Source organism: Ctenopharyngodon idella, chromosome 10, assembly GCF_019924925.1.
Source record: "Ctenopharyngodon idella isolate HZGC_01 chromosome 10, HZGC01, whole genome shotgun sequence".
Lineage (NCBI taxonomy): Eukaryota > Metazoa > Chordata > Actinopteri > Cypriniformes > Xenocyprididae > Ctenopharyngodon > Ctenopharyngodon idella.
In genome coordinates, this window is record NC_067229.1 from 31,749,423 (window position 1) to 31,770,086 (window position 20,664).

At 36.7% G+C, this 20,664-nt stretch overlaps 1 protein-coding gene across 2 annotated transcripts; it reads left to right on the forward strand.

The window, feature by feature from the left end:
* The first annotated feature begins 971 nt into the window (after positions 1 to 971).
* Positions 972 to 16,846, forward strand: bnip3lb (BCL2 interacting protein 3 like b). Of its 2 annotated transcripts, XM_051908422.1 has the most exons (7): positions 1,002 to 1,196; positions 3,932 to 4,013; positions 9,173 to 9,392; positions 10,076 to 10,148; positions 10,257 to 10,354; positions 11,324 to 11,473; positions 13,511 to 16,846. In XM_051908422.1, exons 2-7 carry the CDS (start codon positions 3,986 to 3,988, stop codon positions 13,557 to 13,559), a joined length of 618 nt encoding a protein of 205 aa, XP_051764382.1. In that variant the 5' UTR covers positions 1,002 to 1,196; positions 3,932 to 3,985; the 3' UTR covers positions 13,560 to 16,846. The 2 variants fall into 2 exon arrangements, with proteins under 2 accessions (XP_051764380.1, XP_051764382.1); XM_051908420.1 differs by lacking the exon at positions 3,932 to 4,013 and having other exon boundaries at positions 972 to 1,196.
* Positions 16,847 to 20,664: the final 3,818 nt, after the last annotated feature.

Consider the following 20,664-nt stretch of genomic DNA (forward strand, 5'->3'; position numbering starts at 1 on the left):
TAGCTTGAATTTTACTTGCTACAATTTACATTTTACTATATACAAGTATAGTATAAGTATTAGTTGAAAATCTCTAGATATTCTAAAAATGTCGGAAGTAGTTTCAATGCATGTCTTAAGTAATGAATGGTCAAAATGGCAACTTTAAAGTACAATTAAAAATGTACAAAAATTGTAATAGTAAAACTTAAAGTTGGCATTGAATGAAAATTCCCCACATCTATTTTGTAAATGCAGATTACTGGTCTAGGTAGGTTTTTATAGGTATAATTTTATCATCAAAATGTTATAACTCAACCTTCTGGTGAAACGACAGACTTCTCTCTGGTGACGTATGTTGGACTTTTCTAACTTAAACACTGCCACTTTCTTATAATCAACTGCAAGCCCATGTTCAGATCTGCCTCCATCCAATCAACAACCGACTGATAGAACCAAGTGCCTGCCCTGTATTTTTCAATAAGCTGCTTCATGCGGATGTACAAAAGAAAATATCTCTCGCTACTTCAGTTCTATCATGACTTAAAATTGGTACTAGTAGTAACTACTGAAATATACACCAGTATCTACTAAATGGGTACTAGGAAATCTGGAATAGATGGCAGTTAAATAGTTATTAACTAAAGGATAAATACTGGCAATTAGTAAACAGTTATTAGCAACAATTGGAATACATACTAGTTTAAAGTAAACAGTTGATATCTGATACACAGATATCAAATTTTGGTGGTTAAAAGTTGCCATTTGTTACCAGTATGGGGGGAGGCCGGGGGAGATAGTTTTAAGAAATAAATGTTAAATGGGCTTGCCATATGGCATTTCAGTTTATTGACAAGTTGTGTCCATAATTCACGTGCGTTTTATAAATAAGCAGTCCTCTGACTCCATTACGTAATGTTAGTGTCTTTGTTTTTAGATATGCACCCGTTTGCGTCACTTTTGCGCTGCAGGAAATCTGCGCTCCCACAACTGTTCTGAAGTCAGCTATAGAAAGCAGTTAACGAATCTAAAAGGGTCCGCTCCACATATCGTCCGATCCGCTGTCAGGCTCCGCCACGAGTGAGCGCGCAAGTCCGAATGTGCGCGCAGAGTGTGTTCGTGCAGTGCTGACAGTCTTATGCAAGCCACCCTACACAGAGCCACGATGTCTGACGCTGCTGCTCCAGCAGACAACAACGGGGAGCCTGGATTAAACGGTATGTACAGCCGGAGCACCTCGCTGTGTTGTTCTGACATCTATAAACTCTGTTAAAGAAGCCTTTGACTTGTCTGTATTGTTGTTTTTTGACACTTTTAATTATTTTGTTTAATGTAAAACCCGCTTTTTTTAGTTCCAGTCAACATTTTTTGTGCCATTATAGAGAGGGGGAGGGCGGGCTTTGCAGTAAAACATGTGCGTCATGTTCATTGACAAGCGTTCTGTCCAATGGCCGTTGAGGATGTGTTCTGAGGTGGGTCTTAAAAAGTGATGGACATTAGTCTAAACCAGTAGTTTGACTATACGTTTTCAAGAGGCTGTCCAAAGCCGATGTCAACAAGGCGAGAACTAAATCGACTCGAAAATGGAGATTGTGGATGCTTGAAACCTTATTTTATTCGTTTCATAATTATGTAAAATATACACGTGTTCCTCTGGCGTGATTATGAGATAGGGCTCTAAGAAACAATATTTTGTTCATAATTGTTTGACTTGTAACGCATGACATGTGGCAGCGAATACGGTCTTTGTTTGAAGTGTGCGAGGTTGCAAACAAACTGGTCTAGTAGTCTCTGACCACTTTGATTTAACTTGTATTTAATTCACTTAGTAGACGAAAAACCATATAAAATTCAGTTTAAAATAACTTAAAGCCGAAAAAGTACCCATTAACATCTACTTCCAGACCATAAAGAAATAGGTCATTATCACACAGTGTGTATGTGTGTGTGGATTTGCCCAAAAACATCTTTGTCATGCTACTATTTAAAGTCCATATCAGTTCATTCGTCTGGGGAGGCATTCAATTTTTGATTGCAACATTAGTGGAAATTTCTAAAAGATGCACTAACGTTATAGGAGACTTATAAATCTTCTTGAAATTCTTGGTATGCTTTCTGAAATGCAAAGAGCAGACTACTACATCTCGCTGTCTAAATATTCAGACCACGGTTATAAGGAAGTATACTTCAACTGCCATACAATGTAAACAACTGATACTAATGTAATGCTGAGTGAGAGAGCTACGTGCGCGCTGTGCCTAACGCACTAGTCCTCACAGCTGTGACCCTAGTTCAGGACACCCGTTAACAAATTCTACTATGGTGAAGGCTCGGGTCATGATTATCAATCACCTACCGATCCAGTAAGCCTTACTGATTGGCTGAAAGGCAGACGTTAGACGGTGAGCGTTTGTCAACTGTCCAATAAACGAATGGCAAAGGCTTGCTTAATGAATATTAATTAAGCTACGTGACCGAACGGTGTAGGGAGGCTTTAAAGCAGTGTGAGCAGACCTTAGTTGATATTCATAAGCTAAAGCTTTCAACATAGTAGGATTCGTAATTCTATTTCTAGCAGAAGCGAATGTGGTCCAGACTGTGTCTATGTGTGGAAAGTGTCAGAAAGAAAGTCAAGAAATAGAATTGGGAGTGTTAGGGGAATGAGTCATGATATTTTGAGATCGTGAAGTAGCAGCAGTTTGCATCAGATGTTTCAATTTTAATTATCATTTCATATATGAAAAAGAATTGTTATGCTAAGTTTATCTGTTTGTATATATTTCTCCAATTAAACACATTAAATAATAGGCTGCAAATAATCATCATTTAACCTTTTATTATTTCCTAATGTAAAGGAGAATGTGGAAAGTAACAAAAAAAAAAAAAAAAAAGCAATGAAAAATACATTTTGGCTGTTTTGGCCTTAAAAACCTTCACTAACATTATAAAATCTTATATATGTATATGTATATATATATATATATATATATATATAATATTTAAATAGTAGCATGACAAATTAATTTTGCTGAATGCATTTAACAATTTTGCAATTTTATACAAACGGGGGCTTTTCACACTTTTTTTTTTTTCAAACCCTGCATTACGGTCATTTTTCTTAATGAATTCTGTGGCCTTTGAGTTTTTCATTCACTACATTTTAAAAACTAACTATCAAAAGTGAAATGACATCTTAGTGTTGGTCAGGTTCTTTTGGTGTAACAGATGGCTCAGTGTTTTGCTCATTGTTTGTTTGACCATTTGGATCAGTCTGGCTGTGTACTAGACGTGAGGACTGCTAGCTGGAGAATGTGTGAAGAGACTTGTTGAGACCAATAGATGAATCTCACAAAACCTGTCAAGAACATGTACGGGTCATATTTCTTTTCTTCCATAAAGTCAAAAGAATGGAGATATAATAACGTTGCATACTTATTTTATGTGACAATTGTGTTTTAACCTTGTTTAAATTGAAAGTTGTTGATAATATTCTGTGTTTGTTCTAAATAAACAAAAAATAGTCTGGTAATTTTCAGTTTATGCATAAATTATGGCCTTTAAATACAACCCGAATTCCGGAAATGTTGTGACGTTTTTTAAATTTGAATAAACTGAAACTAAAAGACTTTCAAATCACATGAGCCAATATTTTATTCACAATAGAACATAGATAACATAACAAATGTTTAAATTGAGAAATTTTACAATTTTATGCACAAATTGAGCTCATTTCAAATTTGATGTCTGCACAGGTCTCAAAATAGTTGGGACGGGGGCATGTTTACCATGGTATAGCATCTCCTCTTCTTTTCAAAACAGCGTGAAGACGTCTGGGCATCGAGGTTATGAGTTTCTGGAGTTTTGGTGTTGAAATTTGGTCCCATTCTTCCCTGATATAGCTTTCCAGCTGCTGAAGAGTTTGTGGTCGTCTTTGACGTATTTTTCTCTATAGGTGAAAGATCTGGACTGCAGGCAGCAGCCAATTCAGCACCCGGACTCTTCTACAATGAAGTCATGCTGTTGTAATAGCTGCAGTATGTGGTTTTGCATTGTCCTGCTGAAATACACAAGGCCTTCCCTGAAATAGGCATCGTCTGGAGGGGAGCATATGTTGCTCTAAAACCTTTATATACCTTTTAGCATTCATAGTGCCTTTCAAAACATGCAAGCTGCCCATACCGTATGCACTTATGCACCCCCATACCATCAGAGATGCTGGCTTTTGAACTGAACGCTGATGACACGCTGGAAGGTCTCCCTCCTCTTTAACCCGGAAGACATGGCGTCCATGATTTCCAACAAGAATGTCAAATTTGGACTCGTCTGACCATAGAACACTTTTCCACTTTGAAACAGTCCATTTTAAATGAGCCTTGGCCCACAGGACACAACCGTGCTTCTGGACCATGTTCTCACATGGTTTCCTTTTTGCATGATAGAGCTTTAGTTGGCATCTGCAGATGGCACGGCAGATTGTGCTTACCGACAGTGGTTTCTGGAAGTATTCTTGGGCCCATTTAGTAATGTCATTGACATAATCATGCCGATGAGTGATGCAGTGTCGTCTGAGGGCCCGAAGACCACGGGCATCCAATAAAGGTCTTTAGACTTTTCTCTTACGCACAGAGATTTCTCCAGTTTCTCTGAATCTTTTGATGATGTTATGCACTGTAGATGATGAGATTTGCAAAGCCTTTGTAATTTGACGTTGAGGAACATTGTTTTTAAAGTATTCCACAATCTTTTTACGCACTCTTTCACAGCTCTGCCCATCTTTACTTCTGAGAGACTCTGCCTCTCTAAGACATCCCTTTTATAGCTAATCATGTTACAGACCTGATATCAGTTAACTTATTTAGTTGCTAGATGTTCTCCCAGCTAAATCTTTTCAAAATTTCTTGCTTTTTCAGCCATTTGTTGCCCCCAAGCCAACTTTTTTGAGACCTGTAGCAGGCATCAAATTTGAAATCAGCACTTTTAGTTAATAAAAGTGTAACATTTCTCCGTTTAAACATTTGTTATGTTATCTATGTTCTATTGTGAATAAAATATTGGCTCATGCGATTTGAAAGTCTTTGAGTTTTCATTTTATTCAAATTTAAAAAACGTTCCATTTCCGGAATTTGGGTTGTATAATGTTAAATGGCTAAAATTACTTTTCTCCTCAGAAGTTGAAAAAAAAAAATCTATTTAATAGAGGTATTGATATTGGTGACAATCAGTGTTGGGGGTAACATATTACAAGTAACCAAAGTTATGTAATCAAATTACTTTTCAAATAATGAGTAAAGTAACGCATTACTTTTGAATTTACAAAAATATCTTGCTTTTTCAAATAAGTAATGCAACTTTGTTACTTTGTTTTCCCTTTTTTTGAATGACAGCTCTCCTGTCCCCATGTTGAGTGAAATTGGGAGTAAGTGCAAAGGAGTTGTGTGCGCTGTGTAAACATGATGGTTATTGTAGTTCCAGACTAAATGCGAGCATACATTTACTCATCTCACTGGCACAAAAACCGTATCAGTAGTCAAATGAATAAAACAGTGGAATGCAAACTCAAAATATTATACAAACCTGCAGTAATATGTTAAATAACTTAATTGTAATTGTAATCACATAATGCAAAATAAATAAATAAATAAAGTCCTAAAACATCTTTCTTTCGTTTTGCGAAATATAATTTCTTATTTTTTGTTTTTGTAAGATTCACTTATCTTACCACAGAATTTTGTGTTACATGGCCACACATCTACCACTTTGCAGCCCTGATGCTTTAGGGTTTCATAAATGAGCGAGCATAAGCCTCTGTAATATCATCATACATCTGATCTTTTGATCTGTTTCCTGATGACAGCCAAAGCAGCATGTTCCAACGTTGGCCAGAATGTTCAGCTTGCCTGCTGCCATAGCAACACTGTTTGTGTCAGTGGATTGAAACAAAGGTCAGTAGACTCTAGCGTGGCCGAGTTTCACAAGGCTGCTTGTCCCTATACCGATGGGAAGGCACAGTTAAGTAAAGTCAATGCAGGACCCATGTCACATGATCCATGTTTGCTCAACCCAGGGAAGTCATGTGGACCTTCTTTGTCTTCCTCTTTTTATTTTCCTGGAAGTGGGGCTTTGGCTTGCTAGGCATTCAGTTTATACTTAGCTCATCCTGGTTGGTCAGCAGCATGTAGCTGGTGAACCAGAGCGGCGTGTTAAGCCAGTGGTAAACAGAGGATTCACTGTGCGATAACACAGAGGTTTCTGATGAGACAGCACAGCAGATGTGGGTGAAAGGGGAACACAGAAAGCTTCCCGTCCTCATCCCTGTTTCATGGATGAAAGGAGTCTGTGTGTTTGTGTTGTATTTATCAGGCCATCCTCTGGGGAGTGTGTTCCTGCTCAGACTCACGTAGAGTATGCGGCGGTGAGGTCAGCTGTGAGTTATATTTCAGTGAGCCGGAGAGGGAGGCATTTACTGCCCTTTCACCACACAGTAAATAGAAGTTAAGCCAGACCACCATCGACTTACAGGGAGATCCCACTGTCTGCCACTGGCTGTCTCAGTGCCTCATTGAATGGTGGATGCAGTGTCATTTCCTGGTCACATTTCACCCCAAAATCAGGAAGTACAAATATTTTTTATAAAAAGATAGTCTACATTTTTTTCTATTTGCATTGCAACGTTTTATCTACTAGTCCAAGCTTTGAGGTCATCTACATACTAAAAAAAAATAGCTTTAAAGGCACAATATGTAAGATTTTTGGATCCAAAAAACACTAGAACACTGTTATATATTTTGACTTGTGTACCTACATTATTCCAAATGTTTCCAACAATGTGTAAATCCGGAGAAATCATACATTTTTATGGTGTAACAGCCCATGTCTTTGCGTCACCTGTCATAATGTCATATCCGCGTTACCCTCGATTTTCTTTTCTTTTTTTTTACTTGCGTAGAAACCATGACAACACCAAAAACGCCTTAATATATTATGTGTTTTGTTAGACAGGTGAGCAACTGCTTGGATACCTTTATCAAGACAAAAATAATCATGGTTATATATCTCAACACGGTTAGTCTTATTGTTTGTACCTCTTGTTGTTTTTATTTGTTTTGTTGTTGTTTTTTTTACTTGTTTTTTTTTTATTTACCACGAGTAACATGTTTGTATCCAAAAAGTAAATCAGACAACACTAAAGAGCTTTATTTGTAGTAACAGTAGCATTTTCTCCACCATACAGTGTTTTAAAATGAATTGCATGCCATTTAGCAACACAAGTCATTTAGCATTTATTAATATGATATTCTAATATCGATTTATCTTACTGCATTGTGCAACAAGTGTCTCATACCAGCCACCAAGCGAATGCACAGAGTAACGTTAACATAACTTTCAATACACCCAAATGTATTTTTAATATGATTGTTTTGACCAAGTAAAACAGCATTGCGTTACTCCACAATTTTAATTCATCAAATAAAGTGGCCTGTTTGAGTAGTAATTCAGCACTTGCAGCTGTTTCACTAGAATGAAATAAAATAATGTGATTTTAAATGAACAAACTCAGTTTTAACATAGTTCAAGTTCAGGAAAGGAGGTGAATGTTAATCATAACTTTAATCGCAACTTTAATCATAAAATATGCATAAACAACAAAGCCGACTGTGGCATATAAGCATAATAAAAACAGCAGTGTAAAATGTCCCAGGCTTTCAGCCTTGCCCTTCTTCATACCACAGTAACGTTAATAAAACTTTTAAACATTAGCTCACCATAATTTTTGCCTGAGCCCCGTCTGATTGCTTTTCATTGGCTGTGAAGGTGAAGACGACAACTCCCATGATTCCACATTCATTCACAGCGTTATCATGCCACGCCATGTTTCCTAGCTGAGAAAAAATAACTTTTATTAATTTATAAATTATAGTCTGATTCCTCAGGACATGTTCTTACTTTTCAACTGCACTATTTATTTTTTTTTTTAAATAGTTGTACACATTTCATTAATTGGACATTACCTCATGACTTCATTTTGTTAATTCAGTGTCTTTTGCCATGAGCACCACATTTTTAAGATCAAGTTAAAGACATTTCACCTTTGAAAAACTTGTTTCACTTACAGTACTAATGCTTGAATACTATACATGGTATTGATGAAAATGTTTCCATAACATTACAAAAAACAGGCTTCATTTTCTTTAAAGCTGCAATTCATAAGTTTTGCCTCTTTGTCGCCATCTCTGTTCAGTACCTGCATTTGCAGTTATTTGCGGAATTATCATCTTTACCTGGGTTGTGCCTCAGCACGGCTCCTCAGCGCAGATGAATCTAATGCTTTGAGGAGAATGTGTGGCTGTCAGTCACCGCACCAGTGAATACTGTACTTCGAAGAGACAGATTGTAGTCTTGGAAGTATGACCAAAATAAGAATTTTCACTGGAAAATGTAATCTGAACAAGTAACAAATTTGCTACTTTTGTTCTGACCTATCTGAGAAAAAAAAAGCATTACAATAAATCACGCTACCAGTGGTGATTAAATCTAACGATTGTTTAGCTCATATCACATCAAGCTGTGCAAATTATTATTGTTGTTATACTTTGTTCTCAAATTGTTAATGTTAACAACATCAGCATTGCGTGACTATGTGTATTTGGTGTGTATTAGCGTTACCTGTAGATTTAAATTGCTGTACCATACAATCCGCCATCAAAATGATAAGTTTAATTATTCCAGCTGCTGTGAGAAAAGGCTATAAATGATCCGCTTCCAGCAGCATCCTCGCATGCGTTATAGCCTACTAGCTGGGACTCCTTCTTTATGTAAACAGACGTGACGTAATGACGCAAAGACAAACGGCGCCATGCTCGAATTTCCTGCAAAAATCTACCAGTACCACCTGAATTAGAAAACATTATTACAAGCTTACCGTTGTGAATCAGGCTAAGGTAAGGAGAGTTTTGAACACTGTTTGGTTATTTACTTGCTCAGAATTTGATTTTGGATCATTTTTAACCAAAAAAAGTTACGGACTGCAGCTTGAATGATTTGGGGGGATGAATTATGAACCAAAATATGAACTTTTGCGAGATTTGGTCCATACATATTTATTAAAACAGCTGAAAACATTTTATTAAAAATATTTTGTTTTAAAAAAAGAGTTTTATTATTGTTGTGATAGTTTTGTGATTTCTTTTTTCAGGGTCATGGGTAGAGCTGGAGATGAACAGAAACGCTGCATCTCTCTCTTCCTCCAGCACCTTAGTGCCGCCCCCTCTAGACCAGGTAGTAGAGGAGGATGATGGGATGGTCGGGGGTCTGGAACACGTTCCCTCATCGTCTTCCATCCACAATGGAGACATGGAAAAAATCCTGCTAGATGCCCAGCACGAATCCAGCCGTAGTAACTCCTCATGCGACAGGTAGGCAACATATTTACGTCACATTATGATATATTTATAGTAAAAATTAAAACTGTCATTATTTACTCACCTTATCAATCGCACCTTACAAAAGTCTGAGTATTAGCAAGCATGACTGAGAATTGAGTGAAATCATGAAGGTGTACAGCATGGAATGACATGAAACTGAGTAAATGATGACAGAATTTACATTTGTGAGTGAACTATCCTTTTAAGATGTTGTTTACATAGACCACGTGCATATGTATCATCTGCAGATGTCACTCGAGTTCACAGCTTGAGTTTAATGACCTCATAGATAGAGAGTAGTGCTATAAACCTCCATACGAAATTACTCTTGATCACACTGACCTCATATTGATAGGATACGGTCATATGATTCATGATGTTTACTGTAAGAATACAATGTTTCTTTATCATGTGTACACAGGCTAAATACCTCTCACACACTACAGGAATAGTTCGCACACACGCAAATAAAACAATGGAAATGTTAACAAAATGTCCAAGCTGCTCTTTTCTATACAATGAAAGTGACAGGTGATTCATATTGCCATAAAAGGACAAAAATTGCAACAAATTATCATTAAAGTTGTCTTCTGAAGTTATACGAAAGCTTTGTATGAGGAACAGAATAAATTTGAGCCATTTCTTAACATATTCCAAACTGCTCGCTCCCACAGCCCTCCTCGACCCCACAGTCCTCAGGAAGAAGGGCAGATCATTTTTGACGTGGACATGAGGAGGGACAGTCAGGTACTTCCTCTTGAGAACATTGTGGATCATCTAATTTATGGAACGTACTCTGGCTTATATTCATTACCTGTCTGTGTTTGTTTTTGGGTGTGTGTCCGTGTCACTCAGGAGGAAGTCATGGAGAAGATCAGAGATGATGACATTTTAATGAAGGATTCAGACCGGGTGGCAGACTGGTCAAGTAGACCAGAGAATATTCCGCCCAAGTAAGACAAGTATTATTATCATTGACATACTATTATAGTTTTTATTAATATTTAATAATATAGTTTTATTCATTTTTATTTCAGTTTTAGTTTTACATCAAGTTATAATTGTACAGCAGATTAAACTAAATTAAAATGAGAAATGTTGTCTTGGCAACTTGCTGAAATAAAATAATTTTAAGTTTAATGGTTTTAGCTTTAGTTTTTGTTAACTATAACAACCCTGCTAGCATACAGATATTTCCACAAGCCATGATCAAGTGTTTTTCGAGCATCAGTCAAAACCTAGTGAGCTAGTTTAATGTTTATGCCCAAATAGACAGCATCCTGACCCAAACAAAACATCTTAAGTGATTTTATATGCTCTTCTTAGGTTGCAACTGTCACTTTTGCTCAGCAAGCTAATAGCACTAATCACTAACAGTCGATTCTGTACATTAGCATGTTGCTAAGCTAACACTTTAAAACACTAATAAGCACTCTTTCAAGGTCACTCCTGTTCAGCAAGTGAATAGCATTAATCGCTATTGGTTCATTCTGACATTAGCACGTAGCTAGGCTACCCCTTCAAAACACTAATTAGCAACAAAACACACTAGCAGGCACAAATGCTGAGTGAAATTATGCAGTGTATAATAATAATAATAATAATAATATAATAATAATACATTTTTACTGACTTTTAGTTAAATATTACTTACAATTTTTCCCCCAAGCTCTATTTGTCATTGTTAATTTTTGGCGGAGCTTGTCACAATGCATTATGGGATTGTCTTTTGCAATGTTGCCAAATTTAGGCCAAAATAAGGCATCTTGGAATTTAAAACAGTACTTATGCCAGGATTATGCCAATGATTGGACACATCTATAGTGCTTAGATAGTACTTAGTGTTTTGTTTTGTTTTGTTTTTTCTCCAGGCGGTATGATGCTGTTTTGATGATGATGTGTTGGATTTATCTTTCTGACAGGGAGTTTCATTTCCGGCACCCGCGACGTTCAGTGACTCTCAGCATGAGGAAGACAGGAGCCATGAAGAAAGGAGGCATCTTCTCTGCTGAGTTCCTCAAAGTGTTTATCCCCTCGCTGCTTCTGTCCCACATTCTGGTCCTGGGTCTCGGGTAGATAAACCTTAAAACACAATCACACATCCCACATAGTATATGCTGCCTTCAAGTACACCTAGGAAACATGTACGGCGTTTGTTATTACGACATGTTACACATTCAAGTCGGAACCACAACACAAAAGTAGACCTCCAAAATATTATATTATGAACAACAAACCCTAATCTTGCCACTGAAAACCAAAATGACATAAATTATTCACTTCTATTATTTATGCATCTTATCAAAACTGTTTGTGGTACATAAAGCAAACCATGAAAGTTAAGTAATTAAAGGATTAGTTCACTTCTAACATAATTTACTCACCCCCATGTCATCCAAGATGTTTGTCTTTCTTTCTTCAGTCGAAAAGAAATTACGTTTTTTGAGGAAAACATTCCAGGATTTTTCTTCATATTGTGGACTTCAACAGCTACCAGTGGGTTAAAGGTCCAAATTGCAGTTTAAATGCAGCTTCAAAGGGCTCTACACGATCCCAGTGAGGAATAAGTGTCTTATCTAGAGAAACGATCAGTCATTTTCTAAAAAACAAAAAAATAAAATTTATTTGCTTTTTAACCACAAATGCTCATCTTGCACTATCTCTGCGATGCGCCACGTATTATGTAATCACGTTGGAAAGGTCACGTGTGATGTAGGCGGAAGTACCGCGGTAGGGCGAAAAACTCCATCTCATTTTCTCCTCCAACTTCAAAATTGTCTGACATCATTGTTTTACCTTTTTTTTTTTTTTTTTTTTGTAAAAGCCGTTTGACTTAGTCTTTGCACGTTCGCTTTGTAAACACTTGCTCGGTGCTTCCGCCTACGTCACGCGTGACCTTTCTAAAGTGATAATCGCGTGGCAGAGCTAGTGCAAGACAAGCATTTGTGGTTAAAAAGTATATAAATGTTTATTTTTTTTTAGAAAATGACAGACTGTTTCGCTAAATAAGACCCTTATTCCTCGTCTTTGAAGTTGCATTTGAACTTCAGTTTGGACCTTCAACCCTTTGCCGTTGAAGTCCACTATATGGAGAAAAATCCTGGAATGTTTTCCTCAAAAACCTTAATTTCTTTTTGACTGAAGAAAGAAAGACATAAACATCTTGGATGACATGGGGGTTAGTAAATTATCAGGAAATTTGAATTCTGAAGTGAACCAATCCTTTAACTTCACACTTGTTTACTTTTAGCTGTTTCCTACATCACATCTTTAAAATGATAGAAATATGGCATGTAAAATTAAAATAACTTGCAAAATCATTCATTCTAATTCATCACTCTTTTACCCGCTTACTGATCTCTATTACTGACCCCTTCCAGCGGCACAAATTGGAAACTCATTTATCACCTAGAATTCCAACTTTCCCACTCGTAAATACGACTTTGCTCAATCATCTATGTGCTTGGAACTCAGAAATGCACTATACCATAAAATTTTGTCACATCTCACAGCTAGTTTTTTTCTCGAAATAGCCCAGAACCTTGAAAACACAACTGTTTCCCAGTGGACCAATAATAAACCTAAGCACCCTGACTTCTCGAAGTTGCACATAACCAGCCTATTAAATTGAAGCTTGCAAATTTTCGAAAGATTTCACATTTTTGTTTGCGATAAACATCAGACAGTCCTTGAGCGGTTTGGCAACCACCTGTTTGAAAACTGTACATTCGAGAAATTTTAGTGAATTTCCACAGACAAAAAGCTCCATTGTCTGTTGTCAATAATATAACAACGTATGAAGCTCAGCTCACACAGAGGCCACTTTCAAACCAAGCAGCTACTGTTGCAAAATCTGCATGGGGAAGTCATTCGCCCTCAAACAAAATGCCTGTTCAAGCAGATTCCTATTGAAATTGGTAAATTTCAACCTCGTAGAACAATGTTGTAAATGAGACCACACCTAGTGTTCATATTACACAAGACAATTCACACACCCCTGATGACAAACGACTTAACAACAATGTAATATTCCATGTATAAAGTGTCTGACTTTTTAAATTTCTCTTTCTTTTGTGTATCTTGTATCTCACACTCTATCTCTAATGCAGGGTCTATATCGGGAAAAGACTGACAACTCCCACTGCAAGCTCCATTTGAACACAAATCTAATCAAGTGCCTCAGGCATGATCCAGGTGGATTAGGGAGAAAGTAGCAGTTTGTACGAAGAAGCCCCCTGCTGCCCCTTTCTTCCGCTTTTACTCTTTCTCAGCCACCTTTCTTTCCTTTTTCAGTATTTCCTTTAATCATCCTTTCCATGTTGAGAAGTATTAGTGATAAACTTCTCTTCATTTCAGGCCCTTTCTTGTTTATCATTTTCTGTATCCCTTTTTCAGTTGTAAATGTTCTTACACCCCCTTAGTAGAACCATTTAAGTTCATTTTGAAAGTATTTGGGGCATTGCTGAGCACAAACGCGCACATGCTAGCTCTGCACTAGCTTGATTCAGCTAGGAGGCAGTGATGTGTCTGATAATCACCCCTTTCTGGTCCGATCACATGACCCAAGAGTGAGCCACTCACGAGTCATAAAGGATCCCCTTAGTTTTCACCCTCAAATGGGATCAACCAAAATATAGAGACTTATTTAAGTTATATGAGCATGCCTGAGTGATAGCTAAGATTTGATTTATTACTAGAAATGCTATCCATTTAGTTCTTTTTATTCACTTTATGGATGGAATTCCAGGATGATGGACTTGGAAGTGTTTTGGAAAGGATAGGGCTCTCCGTAGACCCCAAACTCATCTGGTGAAGATAGAAAATTAATAGCTCAGACACAATACATTTTTCTGACTGTATCGCATGCAATTTTATACCAAGTTTTGCATAATCTTTTACACAACCCTGACAGAGACAACACCTGTTACATTGAAATGTCTAATACATATATTTTTTTAATATTTCATCTCATAAACGTAGATAAAAACCAGTCGGATGGGGCTAACGGATCCCTGTATGGGGGGAAGAAAAGCTATTATTTATCTGTCCTTGTTTCTCCATGTTTGTTGTGTCATTTTGTTTGCTTATAGTTTCCTTCACATACATATCAGGATCAGGACCTAGTGATTCATAACTAGGCTTCTACAACACAGCCTATTTTGCAGTACCACACAATTTACCATTAGCATTGAGCTGGATTGGATTCAATGTTAAGAGGATCTTGCTAACAAGGACGACGGCTCTAGGGCCAGATTTACTAACAGCTGGCACCAGCGCAAACCCTCTTTTGGCGTTAAAATAGTACTGTCAGGATTTACTAAAGACACGCAGTGAAAAAAAATACACTGTAAAGGCATTGACAAGGTTATTTTTGTGGCGGAACCTATTGCATTTGCATTTGTAGGAGTTTCCGTTTCAGACGCAAAATTTATGGGAGAAGAGTATTTAAATGAATCACGCAAGTGATTTACTAAAGTTTGCGCTAGTCAATTTACTGGTATTTGTGCCATTTTATAAAATGGATAGTTACGGCCCTTGATTCTGATTGGTTGAGCTGCGTTCGAAGCCGTTGTAAAATTCACGAAAACATACAGCTGACTGCACTGAATGTGTATGTTGCTGTGTATGTTGCTGTGTCTGTCTTAGCAACGTGAACATATGTTTGTTCTCTATTGATTTTGTTAATTGAAGCTTACTGCATTACTGCAGATATCGAGTGACTGAGAGTATTACCTGCATTCAAATTTAGCATTTTCCTTCAGGTGTTCCATTCCTGTGTTCATAATAAAATTCATTTGAAATTGCTGTGATCTTGTCCTTTTAACATTTAATGGGTTTTCCCGTGCCCTGCTGACACTGACAGCGCTAGTCAAAGCATTTGTCATTTGCGTCTTGTTCCGTGTTCACAACAAGTTCACAACATCTAATGGCGTAATAAATGTAACCTCTGTTGCTGTTCACGGTCAGGGACTATTTCTTCCAGCGGAACGAAGCCTTTTAATGATTTTACTTCATGAAAGTTGCATTGATACATATTTTTTGGCTTTAATATTTGTATTGTGTGGTAACCGTTTTATAAAAGCAATAAGCCCCGTGAAGCCGTGGTTTACAGTGAATTTATAACAGCTAAGGGGGTTTCCGCTCCGCGTCGTGCCCCTTAGCTGTTATAAATTCACTGTAAACCACGGCTTCTTGGGGCTTGTTGCTTTAATTTACCGCCCCCAAAAAAGCATCTCTTAAACCAGACACTAATTTGCGTTGCTCTTGGTAGATTGCATTAGTCATTTTGGAAATGATTCGGCTGCGTCTGTGTTCTTTAATGTGCGCATTGTCAGTAAATCACCCACAGAACTTTCCACTCCCATCGGCACTTTTATGGGATTGCGCTCTCACGCTAATTAGCCCTGTTTAATAAATCTGGCCCTTAGTGTTTTGCCATGCTGTCTTAGCTGTGTCAAACTTTCTAGAATTTTGATACACACTCTCATACTGATTAATAGCATTTCCATGCTGTTAGCTCGAGGGCAACAGTGCAAGAGAAACCTTTATTCAGTTATAGTGATGGTTCACCCCAAAAAAACAACATTCTGTCATTTACTTTGTGCTGCTCTTTTCCGTACAATGAAAGTTATTGGAGATAAACTGGAAGAGAGCATTTTGGATTTCTTCAAAATATCTATATTTTGTACTTGGACTTACATAAGGTTGAATCATTTTAATGAAAGAATTTTAATTCTCATGTAAGTTATTGACCTCGTACACTTACAGAGTCATAGTCAGACACATTTAGTGAACACTAACACTCCAGCGCCACAGGTGACTGTTATCCTGGACATGAACAACCCAGTCCTCATTGTTGGGAACAGGATTTGTGTTTTCAACCCTGAAGTGAAATTATTCTCAAGTCTAGTTGTGGTTTTTGTCTCTTTTTAAGTGTATTTTGGATGTGCGAACCCGTTTCCGTTGTCTTCGTTATCTATCCAAGGAACTACTTCTCCTCGAACACAGCTGCCAAAACCAACTGAGAACTCAACTCTTATGAACTTTGTGCCTCATCATGTTTGATACAGCATCCTGTCATCATTTCCTGTTATCATGTGCGTGTTCTGTGCCATAGGCTTTTTCTGTTTATTGTTTTGCACCATCTTTGTGAACATGACTTTTGGAAGGTTTCTCATATGATTTGTTTGTTTGGATTTTTACAACTGAGACAAACTAGAAGAGACATTACAGGATAATTAAAGGAGTTTTAGTTCTTTTGTTTATATTGGCATGTAAATTGTGGTTGGAAAGAAGTGAGTAACTCTCCTTTATGGAGATACTTTCTTCAGACTGCGATGTGATGGTAAAAATGAATTGTAGCAAAGTTTGATTTGACAGATCTGTTTTCAACCCTGTTGGACAATGACAAAGTTTTAAAATTAAAATTTAAAGAACAATCTGCATTTCAGAGACTGTTTTTGTATTTTTTTTTTTTTTTTTTTACTTCATACATACCATTGCATCACACGTACATAATATTTCCATCACTTCATTTATTAAGTCATGTACCAAAATGCATGCAAATGTTCTTTTTTTTTTTCCAAAAAGAAAATATTTATTCATGCAACTTCATCTATAGTTTAATATGGAAGCTTGTTTCCACCACAGAATAAAAAAATGTAAAAGACCATTACAAGTTTCTGACTTTTCTTTTCTGACTTTTTTTTCACAATTGTGAGTTTACATCTCACAATTCTAACTTTTTTCTTACATTTCTTACTTTTTCCTCACAATTGTAAGTTTATTTCTCACAATTCTGACTTTTTTCTCACAATTCTGACTTTTTTCTCGCAATTCTGACTTTTATTTTACAATTGTGAGTTTACATCTCACAATTCTGAATTTTTTTCTCGCAATTCTGACTTTTCTTGCAATTCTGACTTTTTCCTCGCAATTCTGACCCGTTTATATTAGATATAAACTCACAATTGCAAGTTAGAAAGTCCAGTTCTGAGGGGGAAAAAATCACCTTTTTTCCCTCCGAATTTCAAGAGTTTTTATCTCGTAATTCTGACTTTATTTCTCAAAATTGTGAGTTTATATAATGCAATTCTGAGAAAAAAGTCTGAATTACAATATGTAAACTCGCAATTACGAGGAAAAAAATCTGAATTGTGAGATAAAGTCACAATTACCATTTTTATTTTTTATTCAGTGACGGAAATAAGCTTCCATAGATTAATAAAAGAATTGCATGTTACTTAAAGAGTTATTTTTAACATCAGTTTAACAACCAGACCCACAGATAATAAGAACAATAGAAAAGAAAAATCCTACAAGGTGTGCCACCGCAGTTACCAAATATTCTTTTGTCTGTTTACGGACATTTCCCGCCAAATCCGGCCCGCCTGCTCAAAATATTCATATCATTATTTGGTAACACTTTAGAATATTGATCCTTCATTAATGAATATCTACACAGGAACAAATGAGTAATGCATTATTAACACTCTAGTAACTACTATTAACTAACAAGAAACTCTGATTAATGAATTAGTAAGTAATAGTGCTCAGTTGAAGGTGGTAGTTCACTATTAGCTAATCAATAACTACTGTTTTTTCATACCTCCCAGAGAACTACCAAGAACTACTATATACAGGTTCATAATTAACATGAATGATGCATGATGTATAATTAATTCTAAAGTAAAGGTCATGGTAACCCACTAGTAATGACGGAAGTATTACCAAATCCTTCAGAAGGAATTACTAATTATTTGGATCAGTATTCTAAAGTGAGTAACATAATAACTCTCTAGTAACTACTGAAGTCATTATAAACTTGAGGTTTTTGTAAAGTATTGGATAGTAATAACTCAAGAGTTACTACATCATTCTAGGAACTACTACTTATTTGGATCAGTATTCTAAAGTGAAGATCATGGTAACCCACTAGTAATTACTTAAGTGTTACCAAATACATCCGAAGGAATTACTGTACAAAACTGTACAAAAATGTACAAAAACCTCAAAAGTTTACAATGACTTCAGTAGTTACTAGAGAGCTATTATGTTTCTCACTTTAGAATACTGATCCAAATAATTAGTAATTCCTTCTGAAGGATTTGGTAATACTTCAGTCATTACTAGTGGGTTACCATGACCTTTACTTTAGAATTAATTATACATTATTCATCATTCATGTTAATTATGAACCTGTATATAGTAGTTCTTAGTAGTTCTCTGGGAAGTATGAAAAAAAGTAGTTACTGATTAGCTAATAGTGAACTACCACCTTCAACTGAGCACTATTACTTACTAATTCATTAATCAGAGTTTCTTGTTAGTTAATAGAAGTTACTAGAGTGTTAATCATGCGTTACTCATTTTACCTAAAAAATATCTTCTGTGGTGTACATTTAGCTGTCATTCTTACACAATTAATAATTTTGTCTTTTTTGTCATTTTTTAAAAATTATTATTTCAATAAAAATTACTTTTTGCTAAGTCAGCCATCACTATGATATAGTGTTTGGGTTTTTCTTGAATCTTTTTGAAAGTACGTAACCACCCAGCAAAGCAAGCAACCACTCAGAACACAGAATTAGCCTGTATTAGAGCTCTGAAGCACATGTCTGGGAATTTGACCTGAGGTCAGCTCTCCTTCGGCTCTACAGTTCACACACCGAGCCTGTTGTTGATACTTCTGTGAGATGATTACTTTGGAGCCAGACCAGCCCAGAGACAGAGTGATGTCTGTGGTCCTTTCATCAACTATTTGTCATGTTACATGCAGCTCTAAGTTATTTTGATCTTACCACATTCCTCCTATTAGTGTAGCTTTTTTTCTCGTTGAGATGTTAGGGTTAACCAGACCCAGCTCCTCCTAAACATGAGTTTGGACCATTCTGGCAACTGCCCGTCCCTTATATCTGACTCACGTTTCTTGTACAAGTTCATGCACTTATCTTAACTGTGAATATGAGATGCCTGCCATATTTTTGCTCTGCCATTTTTTTTTGTCTGAGATAATGTGGACTTTCACAGTTCCTTGCTTAAGTTCCTTATGGATCACCTAGGGTTGAATGAGCACCACAGTGCTGTAGTCGAACAGATATCTGTAGTCGAAATGCTTCATCTGTCCTTGGTTTTACAGCAGTGTGCAGAAAAGCTATTAGCATTGAATCCATTTTATCCATTGATTTTGTGTGAAATGCTGCACAAATTCATTTGCACTATATCCTCGAGGGGTGTTACATGCATTTGCTCACAAGAGGCTGAAACTAATTTACCAACATTAAAGCGCCTAAACTGCCTTTGTGAGTTCACCTGGTTTTAATTTACTTAAAAATGAATCAGTTTAGATGGAGTTAGCAGTCTAAAGCGTTACTAAACTGCCCTCTTGTGGCGCAGATGGGAAAATAAGGGTGTGCCTCATTCTAACCGAGCTGGATATGGATAAATACATCATCTGTATTCCAACATCTTGTGGTATTTGCTTATGGATACAGTTGCCTACAACTACAGATTTTTTTTTTCTTTTCTTTTCACGGTTTGCCCCTGTCAGGAGTCTTAAGATAGCTTTGCAGAAGCCAAATAATTGATGAGTCAGCAATTGCTGCAACCTAGGGCGTTTTCTTCAGCACAACACAAATCAAATCAGAATACAGTCGGTACGTTCCATTCAGTAACATCGACATGCATCGTAATGCATGTGTTGATCTTTTTTATCTTACTGTGCCGTATTCACACTGCAGAAGTATTTGTCACAAGTGGTCGCTTTGTGTGTATTTTAGGCTCTTTTAAATAAGTTATCTTCTTAAAATAACAGGTTAAAAATCTAGTTCCCCTGAGTTGCATATTCCTGTTTGAATTAGTCTAGCCTTGCAGTAGCCCATGGCAACCGCATAGGCTGTAGGAGGAGGAGCTGTAATTGAACTTCCAGTCTTGTGATTGGCTGAAACAGGTGTTCTGAGGTTCCGTAATGAATGATGACTGAAGTATGCATACTTGTGTGCTCCAAAGCAAGACCATTATCTAAGCCACATAATGACTTCTGTTAACCAGAGAAGAGTTTTGGAAAAATCTATTAAGTTTTCTCTTTACGTCATTTTTATGCATGCATGTCTGATGTTTGATTTGGGGGAATTAAATGAAACGAGTTGATCCTTTGTTCCTTTTGTGGCACAAACTGTCTTTCTCACTCTTCCCCCCTCAGTCCAACAGCCTGCAAAGACAGTAGCTAATGCAGCAACTCTTTTGAGCGGGTAAGGACACATGT

Bases quoted from the DNA above. Each gene is read 5' to 3' on its own strand.
- bnip3lb (XM_051908420.1), top strand. From the start codon at position 1,118: ATGCAAGCCACCCTACACAGAGCCACGATGTCTGACGCTGCTGCTCCA. The intron at 10,149-10,256 runs GTACTTCCTCTT...CGTGTCACTCAG, and splicing joins ACATGAGGAGGGACAGTCAG to GAGGAAGTCATGGAGAAGAT. The intron at 10,355-11,323 runs GTAAGACAAGTA...TCTTTCTGACAG, and splicing joins CCAGAGAATATTCCGCCCAA to GGAGTTTCATTTCCGGCACC.